The following is a 17,511-nucleotide window of genomic DNA, read 5'->3' as shown; positions in this document are numbered from 1 at the left end:
AAATAGGGGTGACAAAACCATGGCCCAGAGTGCTTATGAAGTGAGGTGAAGGGTCAGGATGACCTGAAACTGCCCCCCGCCCCCGTGATCCCACAAACAGATGGAGCCCCAGCACCCCCCCCCCCCAGGAGGGGAGAGTCAGAAGGGGCTCAGGCACACCAGACTTGGAGGAAGAGGGCAGACGGCATGAACAGCTTTTCCCTTCCTCCCACATTGAGGCTGGTGTTCAGGGAGGCCCAGAGAGACTGAATACGTTTTCCGAAGTCATGCAGCAGAATGAGGACTAGTACCCAGGTCTTTTTGACTTATGTGTTCACTGTGGCTATGTGCCAGCTTTCCTGGAAGGCAGTTTTAAGGTACCTTTGAGAATATGTAGACAGATTCAATCTAGGAAATGACCACTCTGTGGCTAGGAGCCTTGCCAGGGAGACCTTCAGCCAACTCCTTGGACAACCAGAATGTGAGGACTTAGCCCGTGCTGCTCAGCCACACAGAGAGGCATGTGCCATGTCACAAATGCGACCTTTAGTTCAAGATGAGGTCCTTATGGGGGCTCGCCTTATAGTGTAGCATGCAAAACTGTCATGGGGCTGAAGGGGTCCGATGCGGTCACAGCAGCCTGAGCACTAGACATAAGGATGGGAGAACATGCAAGGGTTAGAGCTGGAATTTGGTCCTTCTTGTCGCCTGCCCTCAGGTCTTCCTCCTTCCTTCCTGCCAGAGGCTGTGGTACACTCTGTGTTGGGCTGTGTGGCTGCCAGTGGCTCCTCAGTTGTGGATTGGCTGAGTGACTGCCAGCTTCCTATTTGTTTCTCCTTGGACCTCAGTTTCCTCATCTGTACAATGAGGCCCCACTCTCACTTCCTGGCTACTCTGGCTGCTTTCAGATACAGAGCCTTTCCAAGAGCCACAGGAATGCTCCTCCCCTCCCCCCCCCCCCCCACACACACACAGGTGGGCTGGCCTCAATTCCCCCTGAAGCTTCTTCAGTGTCTTTGACAATTCTGATCAGTGAGAGACCTAATGATTATCTCTGTTCTCCTGGCTCCAGCCTGGGGTAAGAGTTTAGTCAGTTCAGCTTGCTGTGCAGCCCTGAGTACCTCCTTGATTCCCTCCCATCCCCTGCCCCAAACTTCCGTTTCCTGCTTTCATGAGGTATTTCATTTTGGCTCTTGTATGTTCTTTCAATGGGAACAAGTATTTTCTATGCAATGAGCACTGGGCTGGGCCAGGGGATCCAGGTGACTGGGAGACTCTGCTCTTCCTCTGCCCAGAGCCCAGATGGTCTTTGGGGGCCTCACAGCTTCCGGTTTGCTCAGGCTTGGGCCCAGGGAATGATAGGAATGAGCACAGGAATTGGAGTTTCTCAGATCTAGGCTTCTATCCTGCTCTATCGTGAAAACAGCCGTGTGACCAACCCTGGGGCATATTTCTTGACTTCTTGAAGGAGATGCCACAGAGCCTTTGACATGAGTCACTGTGAAGGTCAATGAGATTGTTAACTTCAGGGAACCATCTAACTTGCACATAAAGGGGCGTTATGGGTTCCACATAGCAGTGCTCTGGTACAAGACTTAGCTTATTCACAGCATGGCCAAGAGGATGTTTTCCTGCTTCCCTTCCTCCCTGCCCCTTTCTCTTTCTATCTCCCTTCTCAGCGCTGGGGATGGAGCCCAGGGCCTTGTACCTGTGCATGTGCTAGGCAAGTTCACTCGTCACAGCCCTCTTCTCCATATCCTTTCTCACCCAGTTGCATGTTCACACACAACCCCTTCTCTCACGGAAGCCCACTCTGCACTCCGCTCTGAGGAGTCACAAGTAGGAGGCTCAGCTGGGTCCAGGCCTGGGCAGCCTGGTGCTCGCGATGGGAAGGCAGCTAGCTCCGCAGAGCCTGTAGGATGTAACTTGTACCTCCACCCAGCAACCACTATGGAGTTTTTCCAAGGCGCAAACCCATCCTGCATTTCCCAGTGGCTTCTTGTCAGCCTTAAGAGAAAATGCAACTCCCGCCGGTGGCTTATAGAACTCTGTGTCCTCAGCTCCGCCCGCTGCAGCCCGGACTGTTCCCGGCCCTGGACAGTCTCCCTCCCTCTGTTCCTGCTGCATCCCCAGAGGCTGAACAGCCTGACTACTGCAGGAGCGGAGTAAATATAACCTGGCTGGGGTGGGGAGGGCCTGGGAGAGCTGCCGCTGTGAGGTTGGGTGGGAGGGGGCTGGGAGCTGGAAGTTCAGCTTAGTCCTGGAGTGTCAAGCAGATGTGAGGATGGATGGGTGGGTTGTGGGATAGCAGTGTGGAGCCCCACATTGTTCTCACTTTTGCCGGGGGAGGCGTGGGATAAAGCTTCATTTGGGGACAAGCCTGGCTCTCCAACGCATTAACTGTCATTCACATGAAGCAAGGGTCCAGGGTGTTTGCTGATGTGAGGAGGAAGCTGACCGAGTCTTGAGTTGGTCAGTGACTCACTGAGTCCCTCCCTCACCAAAGGACGATGGGGAAGTAGGCTCAGGGGTCAGTGAGCAAGACCTGGGACCCCAGTCTCCAGACTCAGTCCAGAGTTTTCTGCCACTGAGCCACGCTCACAGGCTCATGGGGAATCAGTTTTTTTGTTTTGTTTTGTTTTAAATCAACTATGATGTGTCTAACTGCTACTTGATGTTGTTACATTTTTTTTTATTAAGATGTCTTAAGTTTTGCCATCCTCCTGGGAGTTTGGGACCCTCCCCCTAAAAGAATACTTTTTGTTCAGATTAGAATAAAATCTAATCTTCTACCCCAAGACCAATAAGAACCTTTGTGTCCTGGACCCTGCCCACTTCTGACCTCCTTTCTCTTATCGCATAGTAACCCCTACTGCTTTCTCTCTGGCCTCAGGGCCTTTGTATATGCCACTCCCCCACTCCCCCCCCCACCCCCTGTATCTTTCCTTACACTTTCTTTGGCTGGCTGCTGCTTATCCTGCTGATTTCAGCTCTGAGATGGCTTCCACAGAGTCGCTTCATTGATTACTGAGTCACAAGTGACAGTTACCCCCCTAGTATTGGGATTCTCCCCATAAACCAAGACACAGTTCAGCTTTTCTTACCCAAGCCTGGCACAGTGCAATGTCTCCAGAAGAACCCATTACTAGCAGGAGGAGGATCGCTCCTGGCGCAAGGGAGTGGGCAGTGTTTATGAGTCTGGGGTGCCCGTGTCCCCGCCTTAGAGCAGAGAGAATGTGGTTTCCCAAGTTTTAGCAAAACCTGAAGGAGTCAGTCTGGGGTGCACGTGTGCAGCCTGGCACCTCGGGAAGTGGGCTGTGGGCAGGCCTGGGTGGGAGGTGCCCTTGCGTGGCCAGCTCCACCATGCTGCTCACTGTGTACACAGCGAGGTTGATTGTGGCTCTCTGGAGGAGGAGCTCATGGCGTGGCCTCCGTCCCCTACAGGTCTGGCACCAGGAGACCCCTTGCAAGTGCCTGTCTCCCTTCTCTTTCGCTTCCTGTTGCACATTGCTGCTGCTGCTGCTGCTGCATCATGTCTTTGCTGGAGTCTGGGCAGGGGTGGGGAGGGAGGGTGCTGGGCTTCTTCCTGCTTATCTGCCCCTGGGCTTCTCACCCACAGGGAGACTACATATGGCTGGACCTAAAGTCAGGACAGGAGTTCGATGTGCCCATCGGGGCCATGGTGAAGCTGTGTGACTCCGGGCAGATCCAAGTGGTGGACGATGAAGACAACGTGAGTAGCCCCTCCTCCATTGCTCTGCCTGGGGTCTGGGGACAGGTGAGCCAAGAGGTGACCAGGACAGGCCTCTAAGGGAGAGTCTGAAATAAGAATGCAGTGGGCCTAGCTAGGGGAGGGGGAAGAAGGCAGGAGTCCCGAGGCCAAGGACAAGATATCCAGTCCTCAGAGGCCAGCCCTCAGCACTGGCACCGCCTACAACCCCAGCTTTGTCTTTGGATACTTATTGCATCTGTGAAAGGCAGGGTGGACCACATTTGTTACCCCCTGGGGAAACAGGCATGGAAATGAGCCACACAGCTAGTAAGTGACGTGGTGGGATTAGAACCTCAGTCTCTGGGCGTGAGTTTCCCTTTCAGCAGCCCCGTGGTAACTGTGGGACTCAGGCTCTGTTACCCATACTGGTTCTCCACACACACACCCCCACCGCCTGGTGTGGGGACTAGAGGGCCACAGAGTGAGCCCCTAGGTTGGGCTGGCAGCACAGACAGCCCATGATCCTCCAGGAGCCCTGAGGACCAGGGACTGGAGCCTGCAGGCTTGAGTTTCACCTGGGTCATATTGCATGTCAGATGGTGTCCCGTAACTCTGTGTCACTGGATCCTCTAGGTCCCCTCGCACCCCGAGAGTGGGGGCTGCCGGAGGGGGAGGGTCATGGGTAGCTGGATAGTTGGGGGCGGGTAGGGAGGCTGCAGTTTTCCTCGGTGGCATCGAGCCCTGGAGCTTCCGGCCCCTTCTTTCCTGTCTCCTTCGGCCTACTCTATCTCTGCCCTCCCACAGACTTCTAGCAATTTGAGATTGGGGACCAGGAAGGTCACGTGGAAAGTCACATGTGGCTTCCACAGAGCTCCCAGGAAAACCCTGCATGAATGGTCCCAGTGAGAAATGGGGCCAGGGTCCCACCGTTTCCAAGCCAGTCCCACTGCGGGTGGAGCCTCTTGCCCTTCCTGCTCCAAGTCCCACCTCAGGCCAGCCCAGTCCTACACAGTCCCCGTCCCTGGATTGTCAGCATTCCCCTCCCAGCCCCCACTTCCTTTCCTCTCCTGGGCTACACTTTGGCCCTTGCTGGAGGCGCTGGGCATGTGTGGACCTTGGCCTGTGGGCTCCCTGGGAGTCCTTTCAGGACTTTCTTTTCTCTTTCATTTCTCCCTCCCTCCCAAGCCACTATTGGGGCTTGAACTCAGGGCCTAGGTGCTATCCTTTAGATTTTTTTCACTCAAAGCGCTTACCAGGCTTACTGTTTGAGCCACACTCCACTTTCAACATTTTGGTGGTTAATTAGAGATAATACACTCATTGACCTTCCTGCCCAGGCTGGCTTTGAGCTGAGACCCTCAGATTTCAGGCCTCTGAGTAGCTAAGATGATAGTTATGATCCACTGGTACCCATCCTCTGCCTCTTTTTAAATTTGCATATATTAATTGTATAAAGGGATTTTATTGTGATATTTCCATGTGTACGATCGACTTTGGTCAAATTCACCCATTTGGTTGTTCTTACCCCACCTTTTAAACCATTTTTTTTTTTCCAGTCCTGGAGCTTGAACTCGGGGCCTGGGTACTGTCCCAGGCTAGCACTCTACCACTTGAGCCACAGTGCCACTTCTGGCTTTTTGTGTTTATGTGGTACTGAGGAATAGAATGCAGGACTTCATACGTGTTAAGCAAACACTCTACCACTAAGCTACGTTCCCAGCCCTTAAGCAAGTTTTGACAGGCTTCATTGTTCTGTTTTTGTACATGTGTATGAAGCACTTCAATCATATTCTCTACTCCACTTCATGCTTTGCTTTCACCTTTTCCTGCTACTCCCCAAACATTCCGTTTTTCATTTCCATCATTAAAAAAACCAACTAGATTCTGTATATGATAGCATGTGATACTTATCTTTCTCAGTCCAGTTTATTTCACTTAACATGATTTCTAGTTCCATCTATTTTCATGCAAATAACATGATTTCCCTTGTGTGTCTGTCTGTTTGGGTGCATGTGTGCTCTGGGACTTAACTCAGGGCCAAGGCACGTCCCTGAGTTTTTTCATTCAAGGCTGACACTCTATCACTTGAACCACAGCTCAACTTCCAGCTTTTTGGTGTTTAATTGGAGATAAGAGTCTCACAGACTTTGCAGTCTAGGCTGGCTTTGGACCACAATCCTCAGATTTCAGTCTCCTGAGTAGCTAGGATTAAATTTTTCATTCTTCTGTATGGCTGACTAATGCTCCATCATATATATGTACCGCTATTTTTTTAATCCATTCGTTGGCTCACAGGCACCTGGCACATTTCCTAGCTTGGCTGTCGTGAGCAGCACTGCTGTAAACATCGGTGTACAAAGGTATTGACTGTATGAGACTCAGGAGTGCTGCCTGCACACCCCACCAGTCATTTTACTTCTGAGTGTGACTCATCAGTCTGAAATGGGGTCTGAAGTTCTCTGCTATGGAGTGTTAGGAGCAAAGAAGAACACACATTGAGTATGGATCCCCAGCTCTAGCTGAGTACTTTCTAGGCCTCAGCACTGTACAGACAGGGCAGAGCAGGCCAGCCACAATGGATGGTATTCCTGGATACTGTTCCCTCCTAACCACTCCCTCCTGTACTGTCCCTGTACTTCCAGTAGGAGGGGTACCGTTTGTCTTGTTTGTCTTGGAGACTCAGGAAGATAGCGTAACAGGGCAGAATCCCAGGCCCTGTAGAGGCTGAGCTGAACTGTCTCCGGGGAGGAGCCCAGGAGGCAGGGGTAGGGGTGAGCAGGGAAGGCAGACAGCCTGCCCAGCTGTTTCCTGGGTCTGGGACTCAGTCTGAGAGTGGGGGCAGGCAGAGGGAATTTTCCAGATGGAAGGAGGAATGTTCCACATGGCACTGGAAAGTCAGGTTCCTTGACCTCATGGGTGGGCCACCTTGTGCCTCAGGGACGATGTGGCCTGCATTCTAGGCTCCTGACAGGCATTGCTGTGAGAGGCAGTGGGGGGGGGACTGGAATTGGGGTCTCTGCTGTCCTGTCCTGGTCCCTTGGAGCATCTGCGTGGGCCACCCTGCCCTAAGAGCCAGGGGCTAGGCCAGGGACCGATGGGATTCTGAACCACAGGGTGCCCACCTACCACTCTTTAGCCCTGTAGAGGATTGGATAGGCAGGACTGGGTGACCAGATGGGCCAGGGGTTCTGTGAGGGTGGGGTGGGGGATGGGATTGATGCCCGATCCCTGCCAGTCTCTTAAATCTGGTGATTGCAGAGCTGAGCTGGAGGAGGCCCTGGTGTGGGGAGGCAAAGTGCCTCAGCATGTCTGTAGGCTTGAACTGGGAGGTAGCAGTGAGCTTACCTATTCCCCCCAAAGTCAGCCACCTGCCTGATTCCAGGCTCCTGGACCTTGCCATTTGGGAATGGGAGGGCTATGGGGCTCCACTCAGGCTGTGGTCACACCTGGGAGCACAGGTCAGACTCTTCCTTTTGGAAAAGTGAGAAGGTGCTGGAGATCCTGGAGGAGAGGGGGGAGGAGGGCTGCTCCAAGATGCCCAGCCCCGCAGGAAGCCCAAGCTTGTAAACTGAGGGAATCAGCTGCTGCAGCACATAGGTGTGGCCATCTGCCACCTGGCGGCCACAGGGAATATTGCAGGGGAGAATGAGGTTGCTGGTAAGGCAGGCTGAAACCTATTTCCATCTCGTGCCCATTTTTCATGCATTTCTCCAGGAAGCATTGTGAAATACACCATATTTAGTCAGTCCCATCACCAACACTACTGTTCCATTCCTTCGATCATGACACACTACACCAGTCTTTTTTTTTTGGGGGGGGGTCCAGTTGTGGGGCCTGAACTCTGGGCCTGGGCGCTGTCCCTCAGCTCTTCAGCTCAAGGCTAGCGCTCTACCACTTGAGCCACAGCGCCACTTCCGGCTTTTTGCTTTTTGCTTATGTGGTGCTGAGGAATCGAACCCAGGGCCTCAGGCATGCAAGGCAAGCGCTCTACCACTGAGCCACCTCCCCAGCCCACTACACCAGTCTTGAAGGTGCTGTTTCCACAGTCCTTGGAGGTGATTTTCTCTCCCTCACATTTTACACAGGTCGCTCTCTTTTTTTTTCATTCATACTTCAGCCCAAATGCTGCCTCCTCCAAAGGGTGCTGACTGGGGGCTCAGCTTCTCCACCACACACACCTGTTGATTTGCTCGTGGCATTAGCCAATGTTGTTCTTCTTATTATTTTGCTGGTCCTGGGACTTGAGCTCAGGGCCTAGGTGCTATCCCTGAGCTTCTCTTGCTCAAGAATAGCACTCTACCACTTGAGCCACAGCTCTACTTCTGGCTTTTTGGGTAGCTAATTGGAGATAAGAATCTCAAGGAATTTTCCTGCATGGGCTGGCTTTGAACCAAGATCCTTAGCTCTCATCCTCCTGAGTAACTAGGATTATAGTCATGAACCGCTGGCATCTGGCCCAAAGTTACCAGAGTTTACTAGAGTCTGGATTTGAAGCCAAGCCCATCCGTCCTGCAAAGTGACAAAGAGTGAACCTGATCCCCTAATGACAACCCTCAAGGTCCTGTTCCACCCACCTTTGGTGTCTGACCCAGGCAGATAGTGCAGCTACCTCCCCCAGCTCCTCCTCTGAGACCCCTTGCCGTGCTGCATGCAGGCTGGCTGAGAGGCACTTGTTGACATTATGGGCTCTGCCTCCCCAGGAACACTGGATCTCCCCACAGAATGCCATGCACATCAAGCCCATGCACCCCACCTCGGTCCACGGTGTGGAGGACATGATCCGCCTGGGGGACCTCAACGAGGCCGGCATCCTGCGTAATCTGCTCATTCGCTACCGGGACCACCTCATCTATGTGAGTACTGCCCACTGCCACTCTGCCTGCCCCCTGGGACTTGGCTGGCTCTGCAGCCACCCCAGAGAGGGCTTTCAGAGCTGCCATGCTGTAGGTCTCTCTGGGCTGGGATATGGCAGTGGGTGCTCGATGCCTCTCTGAACCTGTCAGGTCAGGAGCTGCTCTCTGCTGGGTTTGGGGAGGCTGCCTAAGGAAATGGGCATGTTTAGGAAAAAGGTGGAGGAACTTCTCGAATCTCAATGTTAGAGTAGTTAACCCTTTCCTTCATGGGGAGATGCAGAAGACAAAGCCTATTTTGCCCAGCAGAGATGATACCGAGGATGGGCTCTGAGGAGAACAGAACACGAGCCCTGCAGACCAATCACTTAGACTACTGGTTCCCATTTTGCAGACCGGGAAACTGAGGCTCCCACTAGGTTTTTCCAGGCCCAAAGGTGTATATACTATGCACACAGTGGATATACACTGTGTACTTCTGGCTCACCCCACTCAGGAGCTCAGGGGGAAGGATCCATGAATGTGGGGAGCAGGTGGGGCCTCCTGAGCCACCAGCTGGGTCCCCTTGGAGCTTTGCAGGGAGCCCTCAGCACCCATAAACTCTTTCTTTGTTACCTGCTCAGAACTCTCCATTACTCAGAAGGGGCAGGGCTTGTGGGTGCATCTGTAGACATGACTAGCACCCCTCAGCCAGGAAGTGGGACTAGATCTCTAGGCCAGGGCAGGGGACCTCATCGTCCTCTAGAAGAACCCCTTAGTGTCAGCTTCTTGTTCTTGGAAACACTCTTCTTCCTCCTCTCCCTGGGGGTGGGGGGAGTGGCCACAGTTGGGTCATGGGGAGCAGTGTGGCCATCATCCAAGCCTGCACAGTGTGACAGGTTGTACTGCTGAAGGAGCCTGTTAGAGCTGCTGGTGGAGCTGGCACACACTCCCTCATTGTCCCTGGGCTGAGGCCTGACCCCAGGGAGGAGCTGGGGAAGACAGGGATGCCCCTATCAGAGACCCAAAGATCCATGTCTTGGAAACTGAGGCCTGCTGTGTGTGGTATAGGGATGTGGTAGGTGGCCGGCTCTTTGATGTGAAGGAGTGTTGGGCAGTGGCTAAAGCAAGGCAGCTGTGGTCAGGACACATGAGATGGGGGGGGGGGGGGGCGTAAGGCTGTGTAGCGCAGCAAGTTGTGCTTTACTGAGGGAAGTAGGGGGACAGTAAGTAGCTTTGTTAGAGATCAGCCTGGATCAGGTCCCTGACACAGGCTAAGTTTATAGACTCTCAGACTCACCCTGTTTAGGTGTGTTCCCACTTGTCCTGACATCTTCTTGTGGGTGGGGGTGGGCCCTGTGGGAGGAAGAGAGGAGCTGAGCTGAGGGCCCAAGCCCCTTCCTGTTGGGGGCTGCAGGCCAGGAATTCAAGCCATGGCCCCTGGAAGAGACCAAATCAGATGTCCCTGGGCCTGAGCCTCATGGAGTCCATGTGTCTGTGGAGGTCTGGGGTCTGTTTCGCGGAGTCCCAGGTTCTTGTGACTTGGTGGGTAAGGATTAGAGCAAGACTTTGGCAAAATATCCAGGGCCATCGTCTTGTCCAGAAAACCACACCTGTCCCTAACCAGGGCAACATCCACTTCAGGATTGAGTTACCTGAGCTCAGCCCCATCACCCCAGATTTCCTCCGGTTACCTCTATGGCTTCTAGCCTTGAGCTAACTGGACACTGTCCCTGACGGCCCCAGGAGCTGCCTCCTCTAAGCTGGCCTGTCCCCAGAGGTGGGGAGAGCACCTTACAGATCCACTCTGTGGCTCCATATCAGCCCTGACACCCTGGAATGTGGAATGTCCTAAGAAGACCCCAGTAAGCCTTTGCCAGGTGACCCAGGGCCAGACAGTGGAGACCTAGGATTCTCAGTGTTGAGAAGAGCCTGGAGCCCTTTGCGGATGTCTGTGGTCCATTCTTGCCTTGGCTTGCCATGGGCACAGTGGGTGCCTGTGTGGGGAGGGCAGCCTGTGACAGGGCTGTGACCCAGGGCACATTCTCTTGGTCTCCACAGCCTGCCAGCCTCCAAGGGAGGAATCCTTGGGGTGGGCAGCCTGGAGCTTCCTGGGGGAGGGGAGCCACAGATAGCATTGATTCTCATCACAGCCCTCTGGCCTTATGGAAGCCCAGATCCCGGCCTCAGGCACCACCACGTGTGTCATGTCCTAGGCTCCCACAGAGCAGGTTTCATGGCTGGAGATGTGAGAGGAGGCCTCTGCTGGGCAAGTGGGCATTAGCCCTTTGTGGCCCTGGATGGGCTCAGGGCTATTCCAAGACTGCAGAGGACCAATGGGCACGGAGGCCCAGAGAGTCTGAGTCTGCTGGTAGAGGCCAGGCCTCCTGTTCTCCTTCCAGTCTCCAGCTGCCATCTGGAGGTGCATTACTGGGGTGGGGAGCCCAGGTGGAGACACACCAGCACTGAGGCTGTGGTGCCAAGGCCCCTTCTCAGCCCACGCCCAGTTATCTAATGAGTTCCTTGGCCAGGACTGGGTGGCTCAGAACTCCCATCTGGCCAGGAGGAGCATGACCCTGCTTTCAGGGATTTTCTGAGGATTGGGGTCCACAGAGAGGAGCTGCATCTGGAGTCTTGCCCAGGGGTCTTCCTGGTCATCCCCATTGCTGGGGAGGATCCTCTCAGAGGACAGAGGTCTTGTGTATGTGGGCGTACACATACATGCACACATGCGTACATGCTTGAACTTAGCATGGGTGCTGTGTCCTTGAACTTTCTTGTTCAAGGCTAGCCCTAGGAGTAACTTGAGCCACAGTTTCACTTTTTTTGTTTTGTTTGTTTGTTTTTGTGGTTAATTGGAGTTAAGACTCTCACAGACTTTTCTGCCTGGGCTAGCTTTGAACTGCAATCCTTACATCTCAGCCTCTTCGGTAGCTAGGATTACAGGCGTGAGCCACTGGTGCCTTGCAAGAGTTCTCTCTTTTTTTGGGGGGGGGTCCAGTCGTGGGACCTGAACTCTGGGCCTGGGCGCTGTCCCTTAGCTCTTCAGCTCAAGGCTAGCACTCTACCACTTGAGCCACACAGCGCCACTTCCGGCTTTTTTTCTTATGTGGTGCTGAGGAATTGAACCCAGGGCCTCGAGCATGCAAGGCAAGTGCTCTACCACTGAGCCATCTTCCCAGCCCAAGAGTTCTCTTTTTTAAGAAATATTTTAAAGCCGGGCGCTGGTGGCTCACGCCTGTAATCCTAGCTACTCAGGAGGCTGAGATCTGAGGATCGCGGTTCAAAGCCAGCCCGGGCAGGAGAGACGGTGAGACTCCTGTCTCCAATAAACCACCAGAAAACCGGAAGTGGCGCTGTAGCTCAAGTGGTAGAGCACTCGCCTTGAGCTGAAGAGCTGAGGGACAGCGCCCAAGCCCAGAGTTCAAGCCCCACGACCGACAAAAAAAAAAAAAAAAAAAAGAAATATTTTTAAGCAAGTGTGCATTATACAGTTAGAAAGTTGTTCTGACCAGGAGAAAAACCACTGCTGTGGAACTTCAGAGGGATTCTGCACCCACACTTTTCCTTGTACACAGATGGTCGCATCGTTGTTACACTCTTGGGTGCCTTTTCTACTACCACATCCTGGGTCAGGCTTCTGTGGCATGGTGGTTGGTGTTGTTTCAGGGCACCGGCAGGCTGTCATCTGGCTTCCTTCCCCACTAGTTTCTCAGGACTGCAGTTAATGCTGTCCCCTCAGCCCTTTAATATAGTCAGTCAGTCACTCAACAAACATGGCTCAGCATCCTGTGTGCTGGAGGATAGAGGTCTTGAAGCAGAACCATGTGGGAGTCAGGAAATGGCCTGGAGGGCCTAGGTGGGATGTTCTGGGTCCCACAGGATGTTCCCACTTCTTGGAGGAGCCATCCCAGCAAGGCTCTGAAGATAGGTGAGAAGGAATTCGCTGGGTGAAGGGACGCAAGCAGCACATGCACTGTCTGACATGGCGGAGGAAGCGTGGGGCTCTGTGCTGGAGGTTTAATGTGAAAGAACCCCCTGGCTCTGGGGTGGGGGGGAGCAGGGGCCAGGCTTGGGGACATGATGTACACGTTGTCCTAAAGTTGTGGGACACTGTAGGCTGGTTTCTAATAGAGGACAATATGGTCAAGACTTTTCTTTTGCCAGTATTGGGGCTTGAATTCATGGCCATGAACTTTTGGTTGGCTTTTTATGTGTATGTGTGCCGGTGCTGGGGCTTGAACTCAATGTCTAGGTGCTTTCCCTGAGCTTTTGGTGCTCAAAGCTAGTGCTCTGCCACTTGAGCCACAGCCCTACTTCTGGCTTTGAGTTTTTTTTTTAATGTTATTATAAAGGTGATGCGGTGAGGTAATGAGTACATTTCTTTTTGGATAATGTCACCCCATCCCTTGATCTCTCCCATTTTCCCTCTCTACTTCTGGCTTTTTGGTGTTTAATTGAAGATAAGAGACTCATGGACTTCCCTGCCCAGGCTATCTTCAAACTGTGATCTTCAGGTCTCAGCCTCCTGAGTAGCTATGATTACAGGCATGAGTCACCAGTGCCTAGCTACTTGCTTGGAATTTTTTTTACTCAAGACTGGTGTTCTATATTTGAGCCACACCTTCAGTTCTGTTTTGTTTTTTTTTTTCTCGTAAATTAGAGGCAAAAATGTCACAAACTTTCCTGCTCAGGCTGGCTTCAAGCCTTGATCCTCAGATCTCAGCCTTCTGAGCAGCTAAGATCACAGGCATGAGCCACCAGTGCTCTGCAAGGTCAAGCCTGAGTTGCTGTGGGTGGAGGAGAATCATGAGTGGAAGGATGTTCAGCCCCACCCTGGAAGACTACTTAAGGTTCTCAGCGTGCTCAAGTCCCTTCCTACCGCTATCCCTGCCCTGAACTTGGTCACTGAGTCTCTCAGGGTCACTGTCTGTCTGGGCTCATTAGTCTGAGATGATGACTGTCATTTGTCCTCCACGCTGTCTATGTGACCTTTCTCCAGCAGGCCTCCCAAATGTCATGTCCTTTCATGCATCCATGCCCACTGGAGACCCCTTAGCTCACCACCTCCCTCTCTCGGGGCATCTGCGGTCTGTCTGAGCTCCCGAGGGCCACCTTCCCATGGGGCTCCCTAAAAAGGCTGGTGAATAAACAGTGTGCAGGAAGCCTGCTGCCCTGTGGCGTTGCTAGGTTAGAGATGAGTATCACCATCTTAGACAAGTGTTAAAAAGAATGGAACAGCCAGACGCCCATGACTCATGTCTATAATCCTAGCTACTCAGGATGCTGAGAGATGAGGATCGAGGTTCGAAGCCAACCTGGGCAGGAAAGTCCATAAAACTCTGATCTCTAATAAACCACCAGAAAACTGGAAGTGGCAATGTGGCTCAAGAGTGGTACAGCACTAGCCTTGAGCAAAAAGTGCTCAGGGACAGCGCCCAGACTGATAAGAAAAAAGAAGAAAGGAAAGAAGGAGGGGAGGGAAGGAGGGAAAGAGGGAAGGAGGGAGGGAGGGAGGAAGGGATGGAAGAAGCGAAGAGCCTGGTGCAGTGGCTCACACCTGTCATCTTAGTTACTTAGGAGGTTGAAATTAGGACTGAAGTTGGAGACTAGGCAAAAATGTGCAAGATTCTATCTCAACCAATAGAGCTGCGCATAGTGGTTCTCATCTGTCATCACAGCTCTGGGGGAGGTATACATTGGAGGATTGTGGCCCAGGCAAAAAGGGAGACTGTATTTGAAGAATAGCTAAAGCAAGCCGGGCACTGGTGGCTCACATGCATGAGACTCTAATCTCCAATTAACCACCAGAAAAGCAGAAGTGATGCTGTGGCTCAAGTGGTAGAGTGCTCACTTTGAGCTCAGGGACAGTGCCAAGGCCCAGAGTTCAAGCCCCATGACTGACAAAACAAATAGCTAAAGCAATAAAAGGCTCGTGGTGTGGTTCAAGTGCTGGGGCTCCCAGCTACAAGACAGATAACTTTCAAAACTGAGGACAGTGGCCAAGGGGTTCCTGAGCTAATTATCCCAGCCCTCGGCCAGATGGGTGGTATTGCTCACGGGGACCCTGATCACCCAATTTTCCACTGACCAGCTCCTTTTTCTCTGCTCTGGCACTTTGTGTCCTCAGACCAACTGTGGAGGGCGGGTGAGTGAGGCTTCTAGGCTATTGGCTTGGCCTGGCTGCTCCCCTCAGCCTCCTTCCTTTCTCTCCCTGTGGAGGCTCACAACGGAGGAGGCTGCTTACTGGGGAGGGAGCATCCTGGGCCCCACAAGCGTGTCTACCTGCCTCAAGCTGTCCAAAACTGAGCTAGGCTTGCTGCTGCCTCTTGGCCCTAGTGCTGAGTCTGTTGTCTCTGCCCGAAGCTGCTTTGCCTCTGGTTCAGGCCTTTTCCTGGCATGTGGTGCCTAGCCTCCCTTCCCCTGCATGGCCACTCTGGGCTGAGTTGCTCTGCATGGTGGCAGCAGCTGGGGGTTAGGGGTGGGGAGTCCTGGGATGAGGAATGGGGACAGGCAAGACCGTGGTCACCTCCCTGTGTGGCCACATCTATCTTTGGTCTCTCCAGACCTCAAATGTCAATATACCCATCACCGATGGCAGGCTAGGCCTGCCTGACCTTTGCAAGCTGGAGGGAGGAAGGAAGAGTAACTAACTCCTGTAACTGCTTTCCCTGCTCTGAGCCATGGAGTGGGCGTGACCTCTCATTGCATGGGTGGGGCCTCCCGCAGAGTGGGCGTGGCATCCTATGCACATGAACGTAGTGAGGCCCTTGTCTTTGGTACCCACAGACATACACGGGCTCCATCCTAGTTGCTGTGAACCCATACCAGCTGCTTTCCATCTACTCGTCAGAGCATATCCGCCAGTATACCAACAAGAAGATCGGGGAGATGCCCCCCCACATCTTTGCCATCGCTGACAACTGCTACTTCAACATGAAGCGCAACAACCGGGACCAGTGCTGTATCATCAGGTGGGGGGGCGGCTGGCACCTGCCAGTACCACTAGACATGGCTCCACTGTACGAAGTGCCATGGAGCTCCCAGCAACCCTGCTCTATGTGGTAACATAGAGAATCACCTCCCCTTTCCCATCTCTTATATCTCTCTTAATACTGCCAAAGCTTTGTGCTGGCTTTTGAGGCTGGCCTTGTTTACTGAAGCCTCCCATTAAGTGCTGGTCGATTGAAATCTCAGTTTGCTGTTTTGTCTTGGGCAGAGGGTAAGAGGCCAAAAGCTTTGATTGCACATCTAATACATGCCACACTCTATGGTAAGTTTAGATGTGTGTGTGTGTGTGTGTGTGTGTGCACGCGCATGCGCGCGCGCGAAATTACCTGTGGGTATGGCAGAGCCCTGAGCTCCTAAGGATGCAGACCATATTGGGACAGCGTGGGCTGAGCCCCATCCTCTGTCCATCCACAGCGGAGAGTCAGGAGCAGGGAAGACGGAGAGCACAAAGCTGATCCTGCAGTTCCTGGCGGCCATCAGTGGGCAGCACTCATGGATTGAACAGCAGGTCCTGGAGGCCACCCCAATCCTGGAAGGTAGGGTCAGGTTCTGAGGACAGGTTGGCATTGGGCCTGGGCTGGCCTTCGCCATGACCTCTATCCCCCTAACCCCTGCAGCATTCGGCAATGCTAAGACCATCCGCAATGACAATTCCAGCCGCTTCGGGAAATACATTGACATCCACTTCAACAAGCGGGGTGCCATTGAAGGGGCCAAAATCCAGCAGTATCTGCTGGAGAAGTCTCGAGTCTGTCGTCAGGTAGGTGTGAGTCTTGGTTTTGGGGTGGGGGCACACGTAGGGAAGACCACCACACCTTGGGTTTGGTCTTGCTGTCTATTCGGCCCACGCAGCCCTCACCTCTTTGTGAGGGCCTAGTGTGTCCTCCTCCTGGGCTTGTGCTCTGGCCCACACCTTGCCTCCCTTCAGGCCCCTGATGAGAGGAACTACCATGTGTTTTACTGCATGCTGGAGGGTATGAGCGAGGAGCAGAAGAAGAAGCTGGGCCTGGGCCAGGCTGCTGACTACAACTACTTGGCCATGGTGAGGCTTGGGATGGGGTAGGGGTCATCCAGCTCTGTGCAGTCCTGCAGCTCCAAGCCTCTCCAACATGGCCTGTTCCACTTGAGCTTGGTGGGTGAGAACATTCCCACACACCTTTCCCTGGCCCCTGCCCTGTCCAGCCCAGCCAGAGGCCTGACTCCACCAGGCACACATCTGCTCCCTTACCGCTAGTGAATTCTCAGCACAGAGATTTCTTTTTTTCCCCATGCTTGTCCTGGGACTTGAATTCAGGCCCTCCCATTTGAGCCACAGCTCCATTTATATTTTTTGCTTATTAATTGCAGACTCTTGAACTTTCCTCCCTGGGCTGGCTTTGAAGGGAGATCTTCCATTCTCAACCTTCTGAGGAGCTAGGCATGAGCCACTGGGTTCCTAGCTACAGAAACATTTCTTTTCTTTTCCCTTTCTTTCTTTCTTTCCTTCCTTCCTTTCTTTCTTTCCTTCCTTTCTTTCTTTCTTTCTCTTTCCTTTCTTTCTTTCTCTCTCTCTCTTTCTTTCCTTTCTTTCTTTCTTTCTTTCTTTCTTTCTTTCTTTCTTTCTCTCTCTTTCTCTTTCTTTCCTTTCTTTCTTTTCTTTTTCCTTCCCCTCCCTCCCTCCCTCCCTTCCTTCCTACCTTCCTTCCTTCCTTCCTTCCTTCCTTCCTTCCTTCCTCTTTCTTTGTCTGTCTCTCTCTTTCTCTTTCTTTCTTTCTTTTTCCTTCCCCTTCCTTCCCTCCTTCCTTCCTTCCTTCCTTCCTTCCTTCCTTCCTTCCTTCCTTCCTTCCTCTCTTTCTTTGTCTCTCTCTCTCTTTCTTTCTTTCTTTCATCAGTCATGGGGCTTGAACTCTGGGCTTGGGCACTGTCCCTCAGCTCTTCAGCTCAAGGCTAACACTGTACCACTTGAGCCACAGTGCCACTGATGGTACTATCCCTCAGCTC

At 52.9% G+C, this 17,511-nt stretch overlaps 1 protein-coding gene across 1 annotated transcript in view; it reads left to right on the top strand.

Annotated features, from left to right (window-relative positions):
• Myo7a (myosin VIIA) overlaps positions 1–17,511 on the top strand; it is an 80,021-nt gene that overhangs the window by 11,159 nt on the left and 51,351 nt on the right. The window contains exons 3-8 of the mRNA XM_070034949.1: positions 3,599–3,712; positions 8,392–8,544; positions 15,310–15,494; positions 15,946–16,067; positions 16,149–16,291; positions 16,460–16,573. Coding sequence (XP_069891050.1) covers positions 3,599–3,712; positions 8,392–8,544; positions 15,310–15,494; positions 15,946–16,067; positions 16,149–16,291; positions 16,460–16,573 — 831 coding nt within the window. The remainder of the gene's footprint in view (positions 1–3,598; positions 3,713–8,391; positions 8,545–15,309; positions 15,495–15,945; positions 16,068–16,148; positions 16,292–16,459; positions 16,574–17,511) is intronic.

The sequence above is a fragment of the Dipodomys merriami genome, unplaced genomic scaffold (assembly GCF_024711535.1).
Source record: "Dipodomys merriami isolate MVZ:Mamm:240054 unplaced genomic scaffold, mDipMer1.0.p SCAF_25, whole genome shotgun sequence".
In the NCBI taxonomy this organism is placed as follows: Eukaryota; Metazoa; Chordata; class Mammalia; order Rodentia; family Heteromyidae; genus Dipodomys; species Dipodomys merriami.
The sequence above is the reverse complement of the archived record's forward strand: the minus strand, read 5'-3'. Positions and strand labels throughout refer to the sequence as shown.